The sequence below is a fragment of the Piliocolobus tephrosceles genome, chromosome 4 (genome assembly GCF_002776525.5).
Source record: "Piliocolobus tephrosceles isolate RC106 chromosome 4, ASM277652v3, whole genome shotgun sequence".
Classification (NCBI taxonomy): domain Eukaryota; kingdom Metazoa; phylum Chordata; class Mammalia; order Primates; family Cercopithecidae; genus Piliocolobus; species Piliocolobus tephrosceles.
In genome coordinates, this window is record NC_045437.1 from 1555922 (window position 1) to 1577136 (window position 21215).

The window sequence follows — 21215 nt, forward strand, 5'->3', positions numbered from 1 at the left end:
GTCTCAAAAAAAAAAAAAAAAAAAAAAAAATCACAAGAAAGCAACCTTTCTTCTGTTTTTTTGCTCCTTCTAACTTCATGCAAGTGGATTATTGGATATTTTCTTTCAACCTCTCGCTACCCCATGCCAGGGGAACCTCACCCGTTTGAGCCAGCCACCTCTGCCTGCTGCAGCAGCCCTGATCGGAGGCCTGGGAACCTCACTCCAGGGGCTGTATCCAAGTGCTTCCTCCTGGAGACCTGAGCTGGCCCAGGCCCCCTTCCGAGTCTGCCCGTTCCTCAGATGCCTTTCCTTCGCTCTGGGGTCTCCTTAAGGCTCCCTCCAGCTCTGTCACTGGATGGCAATTGTCTACACTGCAGACTGTTCCACAGGCAAGCAAGTCGATGCTAACCCCACCTACAGAATCTCCCCAACTCCAGCCCACATGACTTCCTCGGGGCCCCTGTCTCCCCTCATCCCTGTGTTCCAGTTAAAGTAAGCCTTGTCCTTCCCAGTGGCCCCTGCTCTGGGATCCGCCCACACCCCAACCTTGGATGACCTCCCTCCTCTTGCTCTGTTGGTGGAAATCTTACCTGACCACCAAGACTCAAGCCTGGGGCCATCTGCAGTGCCGCCCTGCTCACCACAGCCTGGGGCATGGTTTCAGCAAGGACTAGTGGGGGTGGGTGGGGATGACACAAAGGCAGGGCCTGTGTGGTGTGCTTGACTGGCTCCGGTTTCCTGGAAATGCTTCCAGAATCCCACAGGGACGTTCTGGTGCTCCTGCCAGCCTGGAGGTCGTGTCCTCAGCACACCCTGCCCTGCTGCCTGCTGGGCCAGGGGCAGGGACAGCTCAGCCTTGCTCAGGGGCTGGACCAGCACCTGCAGGCCCTGGGTGGAGAAGGAAGGACATGGTCCAGTGGAAATGGGGCCTCGCACACACGCAGATGCACACATAGGGTTCATCTGCTGTATCCTTCGCCGGCCTGAGGATGCTATACATGTTATGAACATGCCTCTTAAAATCATGCAACACGCTGAAAAACAAGGACTTAAAATGAGCTCAGCTGATGTCCTTGCCAGGACACCACTCCTCTTTGGAAGGTCCCACCTCTCCATCTATCATTGTCATTAATGATTTCTCCATGAGCTGACGGTCTGTGGTCTTGTGGCCAATGCTTCTGAGTCCAGGTCTGCGCCAGAGCAGTTAGTGGAAATCCGACGGGGGCCTTGAAATGACCACGTCACTGTCGCAAAGACAGAAGGAGCAAGGGGTGCTCTGAGCTGCCTGAGCGTCTCACCTGGGGAGAGTTCAGACAGAACTTAGAAAACCCCTCATTCTTCCATTCAATTATTTGGGCATTTGGTGCCTTCCTACACTTTGGAGGGTTCAGTTCAAATCATGAAGGCTTTTAGGGAGAGGCAGCTGCCTCCAGAGCCCACTCTTGGTTTTTTGATGTTGTTGGAAGGAGCAGTGGCTCTCAGAGACTCCACCTTCTTAAAGCCCAGAGCGGGTCTGGCCGATGCCCAGGAATCTCTGGGGAAAGTCCACTTCCTTTCTTCCCTAGCAGGAAACTGGAGCGAAAGCTCCTGCTCAGGGCTGGGCCAATGGGCAGAGTACGGGCTCGGCGGGCGAGCTCCGGGGCCTGCTCCCCTGTCTGCTCTGGGTCCTGCAGGATCCCACCTCCAGAATCCTCTTGGGAAAAGACATTTTGCTCCCAAGTATTTCTTCATAAAGCTGAGGCCCTGCCTCTTGGAAGACGGTGCCCCTGCCACCTACCACTAGGTCTCTCCTCCCCTTAGCCTCCCCTTCTCCCCTGGCCTCTCCCCATTTGTCCCCTCTCCCCCTCAAATTGCCCTCCCCTCCCCCACTTCTCCTGCCCTCTGCCCCACTGTTCAAGGTCCCTTCCAGCTGGGACTTCTTCAGGGGTAAATTAAAGGGTGTGGTGGTTTCCTCTCTGGGCCTGGCTGCCCTTCACAGCATGACCCTGGGTAAAGCGCTTTCTGGTTCCCTCCGTTTAGTGGCTCCAATGGGAAAAAATTCCCAGGTGGGCATCACCTCCGTGGAGGTGACAGTGGGAAAGGGATGTGACTGCTCCCAGAGCAAGGGTTTCCCTAGAGGGACCCCAAAAACCTGGCAAGAAGGTGACAAGGGTAAGGAGGTGGTGGGGAGCCCCTGCCTCAATCACACCAAGTGGAGGGGTTCAGGGCAGCTCCCAGATTCTCTGTTGTTAACTGTTTCCCCCGCCCCACCCCCACTTCACCCTCACCCGTCTGCTCTGTCCCCATGCTCGAGGCCTGGGAGCAAGGCCTGGACCCAGTGAGAGACCACTGTGGGGGTGCCTAGGTAATGGAGAAACTGCGGGCCAGTGAGATGTCCGTGGCGTGGGGGGTGGGGCTCAATTTCCCTTAATCTGCCATTCCTCTGATGGGGCAGGTTGCCCATCTACCAGGAAACCTGCAGGGTCCTTGCACGGGGAAGGGATGGAGCAGGGGGGACCTGGCTACTTCTCTGCCTTCTGCTATTCCCTTTATGGGGGGTGGGGGGAGAGACAGAGAGGGAGGAAGAGAGACAGACAGATTATTCTAGACAGAGAGTAAGGGAGAAGGGGAGAAAGAGGGGAGGGAGAGGGGGAGCAGAGTGGAGTTGGGGGGAGACGGTGAGGGACTGAGAGAGGGAGACCGGGATGGGGAGAGAGCGGCAGGCCGGGCTGTCTCTTCCGCAGCAGGCGTGCCCAGGGAAACGCAGGTGGCGTACATCGCATGCATAATCTCAGGAGACGGCCACTTTAAATCTTAATTGGTTGCCTTTTAAATATCATTTAAGGGCTGGCTTCCCTGCCTCTCTCTGTAGTTAAGAAGGTGTCCTGTCAAACTCTGTTACCTTGCTGGATGTCTCTCCCTTAAGTTAAAAAAAAAAAAAAAGGAAAAGGAAAAAGAAAAAAAAAAAATGGAATCATCAGCCGCGGTTTGAGAGGTCGATAAAGCTTTTAGATTTGGAGACGTTTTCCGGGAGCCCATTTCCTGCGGCTAAGAGTTGTTAATGGAGCTTAAGGAATTATCTTAGGCCGGGCGGCAGGGAGAGCCGTATATTTCCCGCGCCTGTTCCCTTGTCGAGCCTGAATATGCTGCTGTCAGACTCGCTTAATGAAAAGTAACGCACCGCTGATTACAGTTTTATTTGGGCTCTATGTAAAGAGCGCCGTTAATTTAGCATCCCCTCCTTGGTGTGTTTGAATTCGCCACGCCTGAATAACTGAGCGCGCCGGCCCTGCCGGCCTCCCGGCGCCTTCCCAGCCCTTCTCTGACAATCTCCCTGGGAGCGCAGTCGCCCGCCCCGACCCTTCCCTGTCACGACCCCGCCCCACTGACAGCGACCTCCCTGGCGCGTCCACTCAGACACCTAAAATTCACCCCCTCCGTGTCACCTCTTTGCAGACGCCCCCACCCCCACCTGCGCCCCGACTTCGGGACTGCCGGACACCTCCCCACCCCACAAGATCAGCCAGAGGGTGTCTGGGGGTGCCTAAGGCAGACCTGCCGGACTGTGCCCCAAGGGAAGTGTTTGGGGGAAGAGCCCGGCTCCAGCGAGGGGGTGCCATTTCCTGCGCATCCCCTTGGAATGTGGCTGAATCGGCCTCCCCACCTGACGTCTTTATTTCACACAATCTCGCAGCTTATTCAAATAAGCCAGCTTTGTCAGCCAGTTCCACCAAGATCCGGGGGCTCCCGGGAGACGGCATTTCGATGGCCAGGGCCATAGGGAGGGGCTGGGGTACCGAGGGCAGCAAGCTTGGCTGGCGGCAGGAGCCCTGGGTCCTCCCCAGGAGAGGGACCCAGAGTCCAGACCAAGTCCGACCCTCCAACCTGCGCCACCCGTGCGCGCTCTGGGGGCTGCAGAGCCCCGCCAGGCTGCCCGCAGGCGGGAGTTTAAGGCCGGGGTCCAAGCCTGGATTTTCAGAGTCCGCAGCCCCTACCCCGCCTATCTGCGACGCAAGGCGAAACCTTGTTTTTGCGGAAAATGCCTGGCTTTGTCTAGGGCTGGGGTGGGGGCGCCTGGGCAGCCGCCCTCGGCCACATTAAAATTCCTGGCGCCCCAGTCTAGGGCCTCAACGCTCTCCCCCGAGACTCCACTTTCGCTATTACTGTCAAGTACCCTTGACTCTTTATTTTTGCCCTTTTATCTATTACAACTAATTCGAGTTCTTTTGCCCTTTTCAGTCTAAGACGTGGGCTTTCTGCAAAGCCTCCCCCTGCCAGCGAGCTCTCGGAGCGCGGAGCCTTTAGAAATTGAGGGGTTTACTGTCAAAATGAAAATTTCACTTCAAATTATCTTGGCTGATGCTCGCTCGCCAGGCCGGGGGCTCCCGCCGCAGCCTTTTGACAGGCACATCAGCGGCGAGCTTCCGAACCTCGATAATATCATCTCGAGCGCTAAAGTCAATACGGTGACAGCGCGCGGCCGGATACAATCCAATTACGCGCGGCTGCCCGGGCGGGCCTGGGGCTCGGGGTCCGGCGGCCGAGGTTCCCCCTCAGGGCCCGGTCCAGGTCCTGCCGCCAGGGTTCAGGGCAGGCCCCACCACGCGGGGGACCTTGGTGGCCCAGGGGTCCCGGTTCCTCTCCCTCGGAGGCGCGAACTCTCTCCTGCGCTCCTGTAAGGCCCCTGGGGGCCCTCCTTCCAGGGCCTTTTCCGGGGTTAGGACCCCACGAGGCCGCAGTCCAGGCCCGTTCAGCCCCAGGCTCCTAGAGGAAAGCCCAGCCTTAGTGAGTCCCTCGAAGGCCTCCCGCCTGCAAGACAGTCCCGCGTCGCCGGCTGGCGTCTCCGGCTATCCGGCTATCCTGTCCCAGGCAAGGGCCTGTGATCGCCTCCTCGCAGCCCCCGGGCCGCTCCCATGGTCCTTGGGACACCTGGGCCTCTGATGAGCCCAGCAGGGCTTCGGGCGGAGGGTTGGAGGCGGGGAGTGGGGGGCGAGAGGAGAGGCCTCAAGCCGGCCAGGCGCCTGCTGGGGATGCGGAGCCGCCGCCGCCGCCGCCGGCGCCGCGGAGATGGGGAGGGGAACCGGGGTTTCTGAGCATTGCCACGGCTCGGCCGGGCACCCCTAGGTCCGGATCGCTCCGCGGGTTCCTTCCACACTCCCTTCCCGCCCTGCCCCGAGGCCCTTCCTCCCAGTCCCGCCTCCGGTTGGCGGCCTATGAAGCTCTGAGCATTTGCCCCCGCGGAGCCGCGGCTCGCCAGCTTTCGGAGCAGAGCTGATTGCGGAGCTGCGGGTCCCCGGAAAGAGAAGAGCCGAGGTTAGGAGGCGACGGAGATGGCAGAAGGGTCGAGGCCGTCCAAACTCCTGCTTAGGATGGGCAGAGGCCACTAACAGAGAAAAACAACGATGGGCTCCCACGCCCCCCGCCCACCCCAGGACACGGTTCTGCGAATTTAGAAAGTTTAAAATCTAATGAAAGAAATCTCTATTTTTTCACACTTCTGGAGCTGGGTGATGGAAAGTATGAGTTTTGGGTCTCACACCCACTTCTATTAGGGAGCTCAGCAGAACCGTCAAACTCTACAGCCACGGTTCTTTTTAAAGTGGTTTGAAGTCTTTGGTTGAGCCAGCTGCTTTTGGGGAGTGGAGTCTGGGTCAGTTCCTGCTCCCCACTCCTTCCCTCCCGGATTAGCATCGCTTTCCCTCGGGAATTCTCAACTCCCCTGGTTTTAAATGTGTTCATTTTGCAATACAAACACCGTCACTCGGTTTTATTGGTTTTGTTGTATTAGCCTCTGAAGCAGGCAATTACTGGTGTGAACATACATCTTAAAAAGCATCATATTATGGAGTCAAGAGTGTGCAAGAGTCAACTCAGTGCAAGTGCTGTTGGTGAGCATTATGTGCTGAGGATGAAATCGGAGGCCCGACAGGCCCAGGAGGCCTCACAACCAACACCGCATGCCTCGCCCAGGGGACAGCAGACCACGCTTCAGAACGGAACCGCCTTCTCCATGTAAACTTTTGACGTAAACTTTACGCTTCGGGGTGGCTGGCCTCTTCTGCTCCGAAAGCCTCTCCTTCCGCGTCCCAAATTTGAGAATGCCCCAGCCGGAATCAGGCTCAGGCCCAGGCGGTGGAGGCTCCGGCGTGGAAGCCCCGGGCTTGTCCATGTTCCCAGGAGTCCGAGTTCAGAAACTCCTTCTCCGGGAGATTGGCGGCTTCGCGGTGGCCGCGCTAGTTGTCCTCTGGAAACTCAGTAAAAAAAGAGTCGGCGCCGTCCGCCTGAGCACGGCTTCCCCCCTGGGCTCGGGCCCGCTCGCCTCAGGCACAGAAGGGTTTGCCGCCGGCCTTGGGCAGGGCGAGCAGCTCCCTGGCGGCGCCCGCAGCCGGGGCGTCCTGGGGCGCGGTAGGCGGAAAGGCGCGGGCCAGGGGTGCAGTCAGCACGTTCGCGCCCGCCCCCAGCGAGCGTCCCAGAGGCCCGGGGTCCAGGAGGGCGCCCTTGGCGGTGGCCCAGGCCTGGTTCAAAGTGCTGTGCCTGAGGATGGGGTCGTGGAACACCCCGTCCACCCAGTTTCTGAGACTGGTTACCGGGGAGTCCTGGTGCCTGTCCAGGGCACCAGAGCGGGCAGGGGCCACAGACGGGGACGTGGCGGACGCGGAGGACACAGCCGCAGGGGCCGCGGGACCCTGGCGCTTGAGCATGCACGACGGAAACTCAGTCTGACTCAGGGCGGTGGCGGCGGCGGCGGTGGCTGTGTGGGCCAGGGACCAGATGCGCGGCTTAGCCTCCAGGCCTGCGGACGCCCCCGCCGGCCCAAACCCCAGCTTGGCCTCGCAGACCTGTGGGCCGCCCTCTGCGCCCGGCAGTGGCTCCGGCCCGGCCGCCGCGCTGCGGAGACAGCTCCGGGCCCTCTCCAGGTCCTCGTCCAGGGCAGCTCCGCCACCCGCGGCCAGAGGCATCCGGAGCGCGCCTGAGGCCTCCTTGACCCGGTCGTCGGGCGCGGCGGGGACGCGCTCCAGACCGCTGTCCAGGGACTGGAAGGGCGGCTTCAGGTCGCACCCCGGGGGTTCTGCTTCCAGCGGGTCGAAGTCATCCAAGTCACTAAGCTCCAGCTCCTTCTCCTCTTTGCCCACGGGCTCTGCGGGAGAGAATGCGTGGCCAGTGGAGGGAGAGGGGTGGCAGGTGAATCAGAACCCCTGTCCCTGTCCACCATTATGAGGCCTGATCCCGATGCTAGGAAAAGCACTCGGAGCCTTTCTTCGAGTCTCCCAATTCCTCCAGAGGCCACGAGGCCATAAACTGGCAACACAAGGGCCTCCAATGGGGGAGGGAGCCGTCTAATATTTTTTTTTTTTTTTGAGACGGAGTCTTGCTGTAGTCCAGTCTTGAGTGCAGTGGCCCTATCTCCGCTCACTACAAGCTCCGCCTCCAGGCTTCAGGCCATTCTCCTGCCTCAACCTCTGGGGTAGCTGTGATGACAGGAGCCCGCCACCACTCCCGGCTAATTTTTTGTATTTTTAGTAGAGATGAGGTTTCACCATGTTAGCCAGGGTGGTCTCGATCTCCTGACTTCGTGATCCACCCACCTCTGCCTCCCAAAGTGCTGGGATTACAGGCGTGAGCCACCGCACCCGGCCTAATATTTTCAAACGTGATTTGAGTTCCTTTAAATGCTCAGGGGTCACCACCACAGTCCACACTTTGGTAGTCTGAGGCGGAACCAGTTTGCACGGTGACCTCCTTGGCATGGGGCTCAGCGTTTGGGACCCCCAAGGCCTCCTAGAACTGCAGAGAAGGCAAAGGAAGGCCCCAGCCTGCACCCCAGGGCCTCAGCCCCCAGAGACAACCTCCCAACCCACCTGCGTTCTTGCAGTTCTTTAGGGGCTCCTCCCGCGCCTCCTCCTCGCCCCCCTCCTCCTCCTCGCCCTCCGTGTAGGGCCGCTTCTCGTCTGCGCACTTGTTCCGCGGCGGCCACGTCATCTTGTTCTCCTTCTTGAGGCGCCGGCGCGCGTTGGCGAACCAGGTGGAGACCTGCGTGAGGGTCATCTTGGTGATGATGGCCAGCATGATCTTCTCGCCCTTGGTGGGGTAGGGGTTCTTGCGGTGCTCCTGCAGCCAGGCCTTGAGCGTGCTGGTGGTCTCGCGCGTGGCGTTCTTGCGCCGCGTGCCGCTGTCCATGGTTCCATACCTGGAGACAGGCTCTGCAATGGGCTCAGGCTGGGCCCTCTGGGCCCCGGGCATCATGGGCATAGGGGAGGGGGTCGGCCAGGGGTACGCCAGGATGGGCTTTGCTTCCCCGTCGGGGTTGTGGTCATGGTCATAAGGCCTAGGTAGGGCCCAAGCCCCAACCGGGTGCCGCTGCCCGCTGGCACTTGATTTCTGTGGTCAAAGGGCAAATATTATATTTGACTAGACTTACAGGGAGCCCGGACTCCTTCCGAAGCCAGAGAGGTCCAGGCCAATTCCTTTATGGGGATGACCGCCTATCCCTTTGATCCCCAAACCATAAAAAGGCATAGACATGTGAGCCCACATCCTGATATGTAACACCTGTGGCAGGAAGGGTCATTACTGCCCAGGAGGAGAAAGCGCCCAAGGGGCCTAAGTGTACTTTCTTTGGATAAATTTGTAATAGTTGCATCGAGGAAGGTGGGGCATGCTGTTCAAAAGTGGGCCAGGAGAGCCAGGAGGGCCACCAGGGGCTCCCCGCTGTTCCCACTGTAGGGGCAGTGTGCACACTCGGAAGGAAGTGCCCAGAGTTTGCAGAGCAGGCTGCCCCGTGAACTAGGCCTTCCAGATTCGACTTCCCTGAAAGCTGCCGCACATCGAGGACTTCTGGGGCCCAACAACGTGGGGGACAGGGGAGACTGGGGAGCATTTTAACCATGGCTGTGCAGGAGCAGGTTCGACAGGAGGCTGGAGACCAGAGTAAGGTCAGGCCTGACCTAGGAGTGTCTCTCTTCCTGCCTCCCACCTTCCAGAAAGGGGGCCTGACGTGGAGGGGAGTTGATGGCTGACAATGCAGAGGGCCCGCGGGGCTAGCGCTGGTTAGGAGGGGTGGGTCCTCACCTGTCATAGGGGTATTGGCCCAGAGCCGGCTCATAAGGGTAGTAGGCTGCTGGCGCCAGGCCCGCATGCGCAGATCCCGAACCGTCCTTGGAGTCAAAGCTGTTCTGTAGGAGCCAAGGATCTGGGGTCGCAGTTTCTGGGGAGGCGACCCCACTCCAGCCTCTCTCCTAGGAGCTCCCCAACTCCCAAAGGCTTGGCACGGATTCCTGGGCAGCCCTATGCCCCGGCAGGAAGGAGCTGATTTCCCCCTCGCTTTAAAATCTGATCTCCCAAACGTGAAGTGGGGATGTTCTGAGATGCCGAAGCAGTGTGGGGGGAGGGGGAGGAGGGGCGGAGCGGGGGTGTGGAGTAGAAGGAAGGTGGAGGGAAGGGAGAAGGACTGGGGGCCGGCAATAGGGGGCAGCTGGGAGAAGGAGTGGGGGTTGGAAGGGCTGGGGGTGCCCTGGGGAGGTACTCAAAGGGGGAGGAAAAAGGGGTGGGGAAAGGGGAGGGACTGCTGAGGGAGGGGATGGAAGCCAGGAGGGGAGGAGGGAGGAGAGAAATGGGAGGAGCAAGGGTGGGGGAGGAGCAAGGATGGGGAGGAGCAAGGAGGGGGAGGAAGGAGGAGGGGGGCCAAAGCAGGGGAGAGGGAGGAAGAGGGAAATAGGAGGAGTGAGTCAGAGAGGGGCTGAGAGGACAGGAAGAGGGAGGCCAGGAGCGTGAAGGAGGTGGGGAGAGGAGAATGGGGTCTGGAATGAGGGAGGGAAATCTACCAGGAGGGAAGAAGCGGGGAACACACGCAGACCGAATCTGCCAGCTGACGAGGATTTAGCAGGGAACCAAAAACAAGAAACGCAGTGGCCACCTGCGAGGTCACCCCGTCCCAGTGGGTGGGAGTGGGGTTCTGAGGGTCCCGGCTGGGAGGCGCAAAGTTGAAGGGAGCCAAGGTGAGCGCCTCCCCGCTGTGACAGTCCGGGGACCAGACTGGTGCGCCTATTGGGGGAAAAATGGGCTTGGCAAATCGAGGGCCAGGGGCAGGGAAAGGGCTAGGGATGCCCCCCTTACCAGCGAGTAGAAGGCGGACGCCTCTGAGCCGTAGGTCACGTAGTTGCCATAGCCCTGCGATCCGCCATAGGGACCCCCGTAGACGCCCAGCGCCGCAGCCGAGTTGAGCTCGTGGCGCGCGGTGGCCAGCAGCCGGCTCTCATAGACCGGGCAGTAGACCGGCGCTTGGGCCGAGGCGGCGGGCCCGGAGTCTGCCAGCGTGCGGCCGCTGGACTCGCAGCACGTGCTCAGGGAGTTGGTGGCCATCAAGAACTGCAGAGAGAGGCCGCGAGGAAGGGCGGGCAACCGGGCTGCAGGCTGGGGCCCTGGGCCTTGACAATCCCGTGCGCCGCCCACGAGGGCGTGCCCCGAGTCCCCAGCGGCCTCCCGTAGTCCACACCAGGCCGCTCGCCCCTTTTCACCAGCTTGCGCGCGTCTGGCCTCCTCCACCACGTGGGGCCCAGCCGAGCACCGACACTTCCCGGGAGGATTTCCAAGTCCTCTGACGCCATTTGCCCGCCAAGCCTCCTTCCCCAAGGGCTCCTTGGGGTCCTAGGACTCCCGTGGGGCACAGCCTGAGCCTTGTGGGTCAAACATCAGGGAACCCGGACCTGGCCCCTCGGATCTTCTTAGCGCCTCGGCCTTCCCCCGGGGGTTTGGGGAGCGGGGGTTGGGCGTGAGGGGCGCGCGACCCAGACCTTGCTAGCTCGGAAGCCGCAGGCAGTCGTAGGTCGGACACCCTCCCCCCCGCCCCCGCCCTCGCCCCCGCCCGCGCCCCATCTGCCCTGTCTGCACCTTCGAGGGCCTGGGCGGGGCGGGGCTCCGCTTACCTGGGGAGCCGAGGAGTAGGGGTATCCAAACTGCGGGTAGGACATGGCGGGCGCGGCCCGGGGCGGACGGGCGGGGCCTGCAGGGTTCTGCGCGCTGGGGCCGGCGTGGCGCGGCCACTGCTCCGGGGCTGCAGGCTTTTAGGTGCTGGGAGGGCGAAGCAGGAGAGCTGGTTAGTCCATCCCTGCGCTCCGCAAACTTTCCTAACCGGGTAACAAAGTGAGCCGCGGTGGCAGCAGCGATTCTTTTAACTTCACATTCCGGAGGCTCGAGGGGGCTCTGGGACCGAGTGGCCTCGCAGCGGCGACAGAAATACATATTTTACGGAAAAGAAAAAAAAAAAAAACGAGTCGCGCGAACCCGTCAAGTCAGATGTACGCGGCTTGAAGCGGCGGAGGCTCTGACGTCAGCCCCACCTCGCGCAGCCCGGCCTGGCCGCAGACTGGCCGGTCACTCGCCGGCGGCTCAGGCCGGGAGGGGCCAGGACAGTCCCGACCGCGCGGTGGACGGAGGGGCCATTCCTCGGGGCGTTAGCAAATGAATTCCATCCGAGTCAATATCGCCCAGCGAACGGCGTTTCTCTTTAGTCACCCGAGAACGAGAGGCACTTTTAATTAGAAATTAATTAATGAGCAGCTGCTCCTTCCTGCCCCACTGTAATCATTCGTCTCAATTACAAATGAGACCTATGAAAGGACACGCTGAAGATGTAATCAACAGTTAAAATTAGCCCGGCGCTGCGCAGGCGGCCGGCCCGGCCTTTCGCTGGCGCGCTCTGCTCCGAGTGGCAGGAAGGGGCTCGCAGGCGCCCCGCGCGTCTCGTCACTATTGTTTAATCGAGAATCTGCAACGCCTCCCTTCGGTTTCCACCCTACGCCGGAATGGACTTTCAGAACCCACTGCGGCCGCAAGAGAGCCCGCAAGAGCCGGTCAAAATGCCCTCAGGTGCGTGGGGCTTCGGGGCCTTAGTCAGAGCCCGACACCCTGAGACTGGTGGCCCGAGGGCTGTAGGGCCGCCCCGGGCGCGCGCCCACCGGCTTCGCACCTCTGGACAGCCAAGTGTCGCGGAGAACGCCCCATCTTCTCCACCCCGATCGTTCAAGTTCCCCGCTCAGCCCACCGCCCCCGCCTCGCCTCCCCGACTTTCCTCCCCCATCCCCTTTCCGCCCGCCGCGCTCCGCCGGCCTCCCCCTGCCCCTCGCGGCTAAGCCAGGGACTGCCGGGCGGCACTGCGCGCTCGGAAGAGCAGGTTCCTCAACCCAGGCCCCGGCCCCTCCCGCTACGCTCGCCCCTCCCGGCGCCCCGCAGGGCTGGCTGCGAGGGAGGGGGCGTTGGGTGCCTGGCCGAGGCGGCCTCCCCCGTCCGTTTTGCCCAGCTTTCTGCCTGGGGCGCACGGAGCAATCGGGAGAGGAGACCCAGCGCCCGCCCCAGGACTCCCCCAGCCAGTACCCTCCCTGGGACCTTGCCCAAATTCAAAGCGGAGGCCAGTGAGCAGGCGGCAAGGGGTCGCCCAGGCCATCCCGAACCGGCTCCCCGCCTTCTGCGCCACCGCCCTGCGGGACCGGCGCTCGCCCCTGTTGCCCTCGCCCCCTGGGCCGGCCTCCCGTGGTAAGTTGGGAAGGAAGCCGTGCAGGGCAGCGTTGTGCAGACTTGCTCAGAAAGATTCCTGGGTTCAGACCTGTGAATTGCCCCAGGGTCACCCTCTAATTAATGATGACGTCCTCGCCCTCTCCCCAGCTGCAAGCCTGCCTCCCAGAAACGAAATCTGCCCGCTCTTTTGACAGCTCGGTTGAAGGTGATTGATGACTATCTGGAGACCACAGTACACATCATATAATATCTGCTGCGTAATTGCTTAAATTTACAGACGAAAATACGAGTTCTCCGATCGCGTTGGACCGGAGCGGGCCACGTCCGAGCTGCTTGCAGAGGGAAACCATCGGAAATAATGAATAGCCGCTCCATGCAAATTATTCAGACAGTTTAGCGTCGGTAGCCGCGAGAAATATATAAAGAACACGAGTCAAATGACATTAATAATTGTTTCTGAATTCTGTATTGATTTCGCGGCAGACCGTGTTTATTTCTTTCTCACCTGAATCGCTAATATCACCTTCCTGTAAATAATAAGAAACTAGCCACCGGGGCTTCTCGCTAGAAATGAATCTCTCAACCCCTTTCCCTAGCCTCCAGCTCCTCCCCTCCCCCACCCTCCTTCCTCCCCTCTCCCACCCTCCCTCCTCCTCACTCCTTCCAGTTTTCTGGCTTCTCCGGGAGCATCCTGCTACTTCCCATTATTTATTGTTTACAAACAACTCGCTCTCTCCAGGTAATGAGGCCCGGCTGAAGGAAGGGCGCGAACCCAGACGGGCCAAGGGCTCGGAAGGGAAGTCGAGACCCCCAGAGGGGAGGCATTCAGCGGCGGCTTGTCTTTTCCACCTATTCGTCACTTATTCCCGGGGACCTGACTTCCGCGAGTGTGAGCGCTCAGCCGGCTGAAGAGGAGAGCCAAGGCCCCCGGGCCCAGCCACCTACGCCCAGCACCTCTGGGCTCTAGTAGAACGGCTCAGCCCACCCAGACCTGAGGCTGGTGCATTTCCTTCCTTCCAGACCGGGCGGGGCTCAAGCGGAGCCGAAGCCCCAGAGCAGGCGGCCATTCATCTTCTGAGCAGAGTCTGGGAGAAGCAGCCTCCACTTCCCAGTGCAGCCAGTCCGTGGGGGCCCGGGCGGGAGGGTTTTCGGGGGCTTCTTTTGAGCACCACCGCCAACTTCTCCTGTTCTCTTTTGCCTTTCAAGCCTGTGTGCATAAATCGAGGCTCTAGTCCCCACCAGCGGGCGACCCTTCCTCCCTGACCCAGAAACCTGGCCTCTGAATGGGCTTTCCCAGCCCTCTGCACACCCACGCTCCACTTCCCGCCCGCCAGCAGGCCCCAGCGCCTGGGGTCTGGGCCCAGTCACAGTCACCCTGCCTCAGGAAGCTCGCAACTGCCCAGGAGGCCTCCTGACCCGCCCAGCCTCACCCAGGCCCCACTACTCATTCCGGGACACAGGGTCAGTCCAGCCTGTCTCCTGCAGGCGACTACGGGGACATCTCGCTGAAACCCTGTAGCCTGGCCTAAGCCCACCTGCCCAAACCAGGGATTCTCACTGGGCCACCCTTCTCCCATAGATAATACTGGAATACTGTTCAAGTGCCTTTACCAAAAGGCCAAGCCTGGAGCGGAGGCACCCAATGTCCCTTTCACCAGCAATAGGTCTGTCAGCATCTCAGGTATCAGCTGAAGGCGTTTGCATAGACCCGGAGTGCTGAGCCTTCCTCCCTCTAGGGACCCCCGGTACTAAATACACCCGTGTGCAGGTGGGCCAGAAGTCACCCGGCTCCCGGCCTACACAGCACCAGCTCAGCTTCAGGGAGATGAGGTGCTCCCGCTGGCCTGGAGCGCTCCAAAGCAGCGGAGGACCAGGGCCAGAGCAGGCCGCAGGGGAGGCAGGGGATGGTCAGCCCCTAACGCGAAGCACAGGCGGGCCACCTATTTTGACCGGGTTACTGTTAGCTGTCGCAACCATGGAAGGCCTCCGGGGAGACAGGCCGGGCCCTGATGCTTCCTCGACCAGCCTAGCCCTGGAGCTTCAGGAGTTACCCTAGGGGCCACCAGTTCCCCGCAACAAGAGCTCGTCCGGAGGGAGCTCCTTCCATCCCAGAGGAGTTGACCCCAGCCAAAGGCGAAGCCGGGAGCCCGGGGCACCGGGCAAGGGCCTTTCTGAGACCTGGGGCCAGAAACCTTGGGGACGCCTGTGCCCGCTCACTGCTCACCCAGGTGGGGTGTGGGGCTGAGAGGCCCCACGGTCGCTGACGCCGCATTGGCGAACCTCGAGGTTGGCAGGTCGTTTCTTCACAGCCCATCCCCGAGACCCCCTCGAAGCCAGTGATAGGAGTAGGAGCCACAGGCACAAGCTTTGAATCTCTGGATTCCCAACCGCCCTCCACTGGGGCCCACAGCCCTCTCCCTCCGCTCTCCCCCTGCGCCCCCGCCGCTTGCTCCCTGGGCACTGCCTGAGGCTGGAGGGAGCGCAGTAGGGGCGTCCAGGACTCAGACCTGGCCACTCCAAGCCCCTCATCCCCCGCCCCTCGCCGGCCCGCGCATCCTGTTTCCCGCAACTTGCAGCAAACGCAGCGGCCTCTGGAGAGCCCACCGGCGGGTAGCAAACTTTGTCCCCTCCAGCGCAAGAGCAATCCTCGCAAAGTTTGTGCGGAGCCCACTCCCTACCTGAGCTGGGGAAGCTCCGGCCCGCGCCGTGTGGCTGCCAGGGCCGCGGGGAGCAGAGCGCAGCACGGGACGCACCGGGGAGTCGCCGCAGCCGCCGCCGCCTGCGCCCCTCGGCGGCCGCGCGGAGCCTCCGCCTCCTCGGAAGGGGGGAGGGGTCTCGGAACCCCGGGGCGGGGGCGGGAGCGGGGACCTCACCTACCTGCGGTGGCGCTGGGCCACTCCCGGCAGCCCGCGAGGGCTCCGTGCGGAAGCTCGGTGCGCGCGCTCCAGCGGGGAGCCGGCGACAACTAATGGAGACATTTCCAGGCGGAGCACCTGGCGAGCGGAGCGCGCCGGCGTCCCCAGGCGCCGCGGTCGTCAGCCGAGCCCGCACCGGCGTGACGTGGGCGAGCGAGCGCGCTGCTCCCACCCGGCCGCCCATTAACGCTTTCTCCCGCGGGGGTCGCGCTCTTGCCAACTTTCCCCTCCGTCCGGCCGGCGCGCGGCGCACCGGGTGCAGGAGCTGGGTTGAGGGCGCCCCGGGTGCCAGCAGTGGCGCTGGGCGCTGTTTGGGCGGGGACGCAGGGCTCCGAGAGGTCACCCAGCCCTAACAGGACAGTGGGAAGGCGCGCAAGCCAGATTTGGCCAAACGCTAAGCTCGCTGCGGCCTCGGGCCCTCGGCCCACAGGGACCCTCTCCGCGTTTGGGCTGCCCCACCCAGGGACGCTTGGACCCGGCGCGAAGAGCCGCGCCCGGAAATAGCCACGCTTGTCGTCGGCCTGGTTTCCCTGAGTCCCTCCAAGGTCTTAGGATTTCCCCCCCTCCCCCATCTCCCCAGGGCCTGTGGAGGGCGAGGCTGCTGCTCCGGCCTGAGCCACCTTTGGAATTGGCTGCGGGGAGCTCAGGTCCTGCCTTTCTTCCCCCGCCCCTCCCCCAACCCCCTCCGTGCTAAGCGGCCCAGTTCTGGGTTCTCTCCTGGTGCCCACACTAGTCCCTACCCGGCTCACTCTCAGAACAGCAGGCGGTGGCAGGGGCAGAGCCTAGATGCGGGCACCAGGACCCGGACAAGTGGGCGTGAATGGACCACAGTGATAAGCCGCCTGGGGGCCCATGAGTCTGTGACCTGCCCGGGCTGAGGGGGGGGGCATGCCCTGGTGGGGAGCCTGGTCCCAGTCACCAGGGTTGGGGGAGGGCATGGGGGCTGGACCTCTGGCCTGGGGTCAGGCTGGGGCTGGACAGTCTTCTGCTTCTGCAACCTGAGGCCAGGACCCAGTCAGGGAAGGTGGGCCTAAGGGCCACTCACCCTGCCCCTCCCTCGGGGAGCTGGGAGCCCCCTACCCTGCCGCGCTCCCCCGCCCCCGCAGCCGGGCACAGATCTGTTTGTCATCCACAGAGCTGCTGCTCTGCAGAGGTCAAGACAGGCCCCGAAGGGAAGCTGGAGCAGCAGGTGACAAGCTGCCCAGGTCAGAGCCAAAAGGGACTGGAGGATGATGCAGCCGCAGGGCTCCTGGGGGTGAAGGAACTAGGGCCACTCTCCCAGGCACTGGCCAGGTGGGGGCTGCAGATGACCCTCCTGGTTCCCATGCTGCCCCCATTAGTGGCAATGTGCAGGACGGGGCAGCCTCACTCCTACCTGAAGGATGTCCTTTTGGGCAGTGCCATGGGGCATTTGGGGCAATCCTCACATATATTTACTTTCTCCCTTTATTCTACCCTCCTCCCCCATCATTTTTACTTCAAAGAACCATGAACTTGTTTCTTGTCATCTGTGGTCATGCAATGAGATTTGAGATTTGTCGACTTGGACAATCTCTGAAAAAGTTATTTGCATCGTTTTCTTCAGCCCTCTCTGCAGCTGCGGGAAAGGGAACAGGCATCTGCTTGCCTCCGCATTGCACAGGGAACCGTCCTTGTCTGCAAGCCTAGCTCATCCTTCTTTTCCTCCACCCGCGGGGCTTCCACGGGGAAAGAAGAGGGCTCAGAGCATCCAGCTCAGGTGCTTCATCCAGAGATCCAGGGGCTCCCCTGGAAAGGATGAGGCTTTGGTCTCTGGCCTGCTCTGACAGCGGGGAGGTGGAGTGGGCTGTGAGGCATGGCGTGGACCGTGCATGTGAGTGGCCAGTGCAGCCCATGGGCGGACTCGGGCACAGGGAAGGGGGCTCTGGTTCTAGGTCTCTTCCCTCCAGCTTGCTTCAGAGCTTGCGGGACAGATGGGCGGAAGTGGGAGTACACTCCATGTCATATGGAATCATCCTCCTTGGGAAGTGGGGAGAGCGTCTTCGATTCCAGCCAGAAGGAAGTTGAGGCCCAGCAGGCTGCACTCCAGAAGGGAAAGGAGGCCCCTCAGTTCCGCACCAGTGATCTTGGCAGGCCTTCGGGACCAACAGGGACAGTGCATCAGGACTGCCTGCAAGCTCGTGTGGACTTACGTTCTTGTTAAGGCTCAGTGTGAGCGAAGAGTATGTGCCTTCCCAACCTGACTTCACGCAGTGAACTCCTTTCATAGGCGCTGTGGCCTCTTCAACAGCAGCAACAGTGGCTGAGAGACCCTGAGGCCCACAGATGAGGAGCTCAGGGTCACCGCCCGCCAGCAAGGGCTCCACTGCTAGGATCTTCATAGCTCAGAGACTGTCAGGCATCCTCTGAAACAACGCCACCTCCCACCCATAGCGAGGCTTCATGAGTGACTTTGTCCCCTTCCCTGGAGGGCAGGGCCACCTGTGTCTTCCTCTACCATGGTGCTCCATCCTCAGCACAGGTCCCCTGCACACTGCCAGGCCTGACCTTACCCTGATTTCCTGACTCAAGGGACCGTGGGCATCAGCAGCTGCCCTCTGCCCCTCAGCCCTTGACCTTGTGGGCAGGGGAGCTGCTTCCACCCCTCTGCTGCGTTTCCAGGCCCTCCTGGGCTGGCGCTCTGAGGAAAGCATGGAAATTCCCAGGTCTTGGCCAGGTGGCCTGGCAGAGAACATCTGTCTGGGGCCTCCAAGCGAGCAATCAATCCAGAAAGCCTGTCTGCAGCCTGGGCCACCCCTGCAGGGGAGTGTCCTCCAGGGCCGGCTGTGCCTGGCCTCTGCTCCGTATCCCGCTTCCCCTGTGGATCCTCTTTCAATCCCTCTTTTGTTCTTCCTGCTGGCAGGGCCCCCAGAATGCAATCTGAAATAGAAGTCTTTGTGCCCCCAGGGCTTGGCCATGCTGCCGCCTCCACCTCCTTACCTGGATGGTGCTGTAACATGCATAGGCATCTGGGGTGGAGAACACCAGGCTGGATTGTCCTGAGGCCTGGTCCTAATGTGGCCCCCGGTGCCTGTTGTCCTCCAGGGCCCCACAACCTCGTCCTCTCCACCCTTTCCAGAGACCCCGGAGGGGAAGGAGGCCCTTCCTCAGACCAAGGAGGAGGCCTGGGAAACCTGTCTGAAGTGAGGATGGTCCCCAAAGCATCCCTGGGCACTGGTTCCCAGAGATGCTCCTGTCCTTGGAAGGCTGGTCCTGACGTAGCAGAAGGGCAATGTTTGCAGGGCGCAGCTCCCTAGGGGTGTGGCATGCACTGCAGTGTCTTTCATCTCCAGAAGCTTCCTGAGCTCCTGGCTGCCTCAGGGGGTCCCCAGCCTTGGGTCCCAGCCAGCGCTACAGGGGCAGCCTCTCTTGTGCGGCACAAGGGCAGACACAGTGAGTTTCTTTCCCAAGCACAGTGGCATCTGGGTGGAGACAGGGCTGTGTGGCCCAGGATCAGTGGTGGGCATGGCTGCTCCAGAATGACCACCAGTGGCTAGCCAGGGGCAGAAGCTTGAGCCCCTTTCACTCTCTTTCTCCCGCTGTCCTGTCCTCCTGAGGCTGGAATGAGGCCAATGGAGCAAAAGTTGGAAAGTTATTTGTTTTTCCTCATTTCAGGATGACGAAACTGTGTCCATAATACTGAAATGCAGCAGCAAATTTTAAGAAGACCTCATTATTAAAAGCGAAAGGCTATTAGTTCCAGCAATGTCTGTAGTCTGTATATTCAAATTTGAAATGTTTACCTGGCACAACCTCACATCATGAGAGCCCTGGCTAGAAGAGACATCCACATGAGATTAAGTTATTTTAAATTGCGGAAAAAGGCAGCAGTGCGCACGACTGCCAAGGGACTTGAATATTGTTTTGAATTATTTGAGGTAGCATTAAGAAAATCTTCAGTAGGTAGAGAAGAAATATAAAAGTGTATCTTAAATGCAATTACTATTTGCGTATTGCTATATGTGGTAGGAACCTCAAAAATACCGAACTATATATGCAGGAGAGGCCCTGAAACCTGGGAGCTCATGGGGTCTCCTGCCTGGAATTTGCAGGGAGGATACATTCTGGAAATGAGAATGTATGAGAAACAGCAGAAATGAGAAACAGCATCACTGCTTCCTGAGGGCTCTTACTGACATGAATGATTCTCTAGTACTTGGATGCAAAATGTACTTTAATAAATAGAAGGTGACAAGACACCACATAGCGTCTTCATGGGTCAGTACGTAAATAGGCGAGAAGAAGAGGCAGAGCCCTCCTTAGGGTGACCTCTGTCAGCCCCAGGAACGCAGGTCTGGGTACTGCCCTCAGGCCGAGTTCTCTGATACTAGTCCTGTCCTGCCACGGCAAGGCATTGTGACCTCTTCCCTATACTCCCCAGCAGGGCTTTGCGGGGGGTCCATGAAACTCACCTCCACTTCCGTGATGCCGGGAAAGAGACAGGAAGTGAGGGAACAGAAGTGCAGGTCAATGCACCACGTTTTGTCATTTGCGGTGAGGAGATGGCCTCTGTCTGCACCTGGCTGCCCTTTGAGCATGGGCGTGCTGCCTTTAAGGGCTCATCCAGGAACATGTGCCAGCGACCCAAAGACAGTCCTAAAAATTAAAGCGTGCTCCCTGGTCTCACAGTCATCTGGGGAGCATTCCAAATCCTGAAGTTAAACCTCGGTGCTGGTGGTGGCAGCGCGCCTGCAGTGACCAGTGTAATGCACCCAGCATTTAATTACCGTGGCAGTAAATCTTGCACGAATGTCCTCCAGGAGTTAGCTGATTTTTATATAAAAAAATTTCAGAGTATTTTTTGAAATTCAATTAATTGAAGGCCCCAGATAAAAGGAACACATTGTTAATGGCTACAAAATAACCCTGAGGGAGGAGACGGAGCGCAGAGCCTGACTTCAAAGTGTGGCAGACATACTTACTGTCTTACTTTAAAAGTATTCAGATCAATGAATCAGTTAAAATTGCTTATATGCTTAGCAACCTTTTCATTGACTGTTTGAAAATGACAGAAAGAGAAGCTCTTATTGTCTGTGATACGAAAGCTTCGGAGGAGAAACTGTAGTTTTACCACTTGGTCAGGAGCAGCTTCAGGACCAGACCTGGAGGCTCAGGGCTTTGTGAAGTGGGCACGCCTCTTCCCTTTCCTGCTAGGACGTTGTAGGAGAGTCCTGGGGCTGTCACAACAAAGAATCACAACTGGAGACTTCAGCAACAGAGCCTCATGGTCTCCCAGGCCTGGTGGCCAGAGGTCTGAGATCCAGGTGTGGGGAGGGCTGGTGCCTCTGAGTCTAAGGCTGGGACAGAGCCTCGGTTCCAGCCTCACTTCTGCCGTGGTGGCTGCCGGCAGACTGTGGAGTTCCTAGTGGGTGCATCGCCCCAACCCCTGCCTGCATCATCGCAGGGCGTTCCCCCTGCGTGCGTCTCTGTGACCATACTTCCCCATTTCATAAGGACCCCGGTCATCTTGGATTGAGGCCCTTCCTTCTGCAGTAGGACCCCATCCTAACGGATGATATCTGTAGTGACTTTGTTTCCAAATAAGGTCTCATTCTGATGAAATGGGGTTAGGACTTCAACACATGAGTTTTTTCGGGGACACAATTCAACTCAGAACAGAGGGATCCCCTGCGATGACACCTCTGGGGCAGAGTCCATTTTTTTTGGCTTGAACTCCCTTTGTCCCTGACTTCCTGAGGGCTTCCGGGTTCCCGGCAAGCCCTGCACAGCCCTGTGGGTAGTGAGGCCCAGCATGCTTTCCTCCTTCCTTCCTTTCTGTTTTATCTCTGGCCGACATGCTGCATGGTTGAT

General features: G+C 60.1%; 1 protein-coding gene across 3 annotated transcripts; it reads right to left on the bottom strand.

Annotated features, from left to right (window-relative positions):
• Positions 1-5726: 5726 nt before the first annotated feature.
• On the bottom strand, positions 5727-15466 carry IRX4 (iroquois homeobox 4). Of its 3 annotated transcripts, none has more exons than XM_023218255.1 (6): positions 15349-15466; positions 10884-11028; positions 10075-10326; positions 9031-9134; positions 7821-8149; positions 5727-7099 (listed from the first exon to the last, which is right to left on the bottom strand). In XM_023218255.1, exons 2-6 carry the CDS (start codon positions 10926-10928, stop codon positions 6282-6284), a joined length of 1548 nt encoding a protein of 515 aa, XP_023074023.1. In that variant the 5' UTR covers positions 10929-11028; positions 15349-15466; the 3' UTR covers positions 5727-6281. The 3 variants fall into 3 exon arrangements, with proteins under 3 accessions (XP_023074023.1, XP_023074024.1, XP_026311482.1); XM_023218256.1 differs by lacking the exon at positions 15349-15466 and adding an exon at positions 15150-15272; XM_026455697.1 differs by lacking the exon at positions 15349-15466 and adding an exon at positions 8381-8459 and having other exon boundaries at positions 6282-7099; positions 9032-9134; positions 10884-10928.
• Between the last annotated feature and the right edge of the window lie 5749 nt (positions 15467-21215).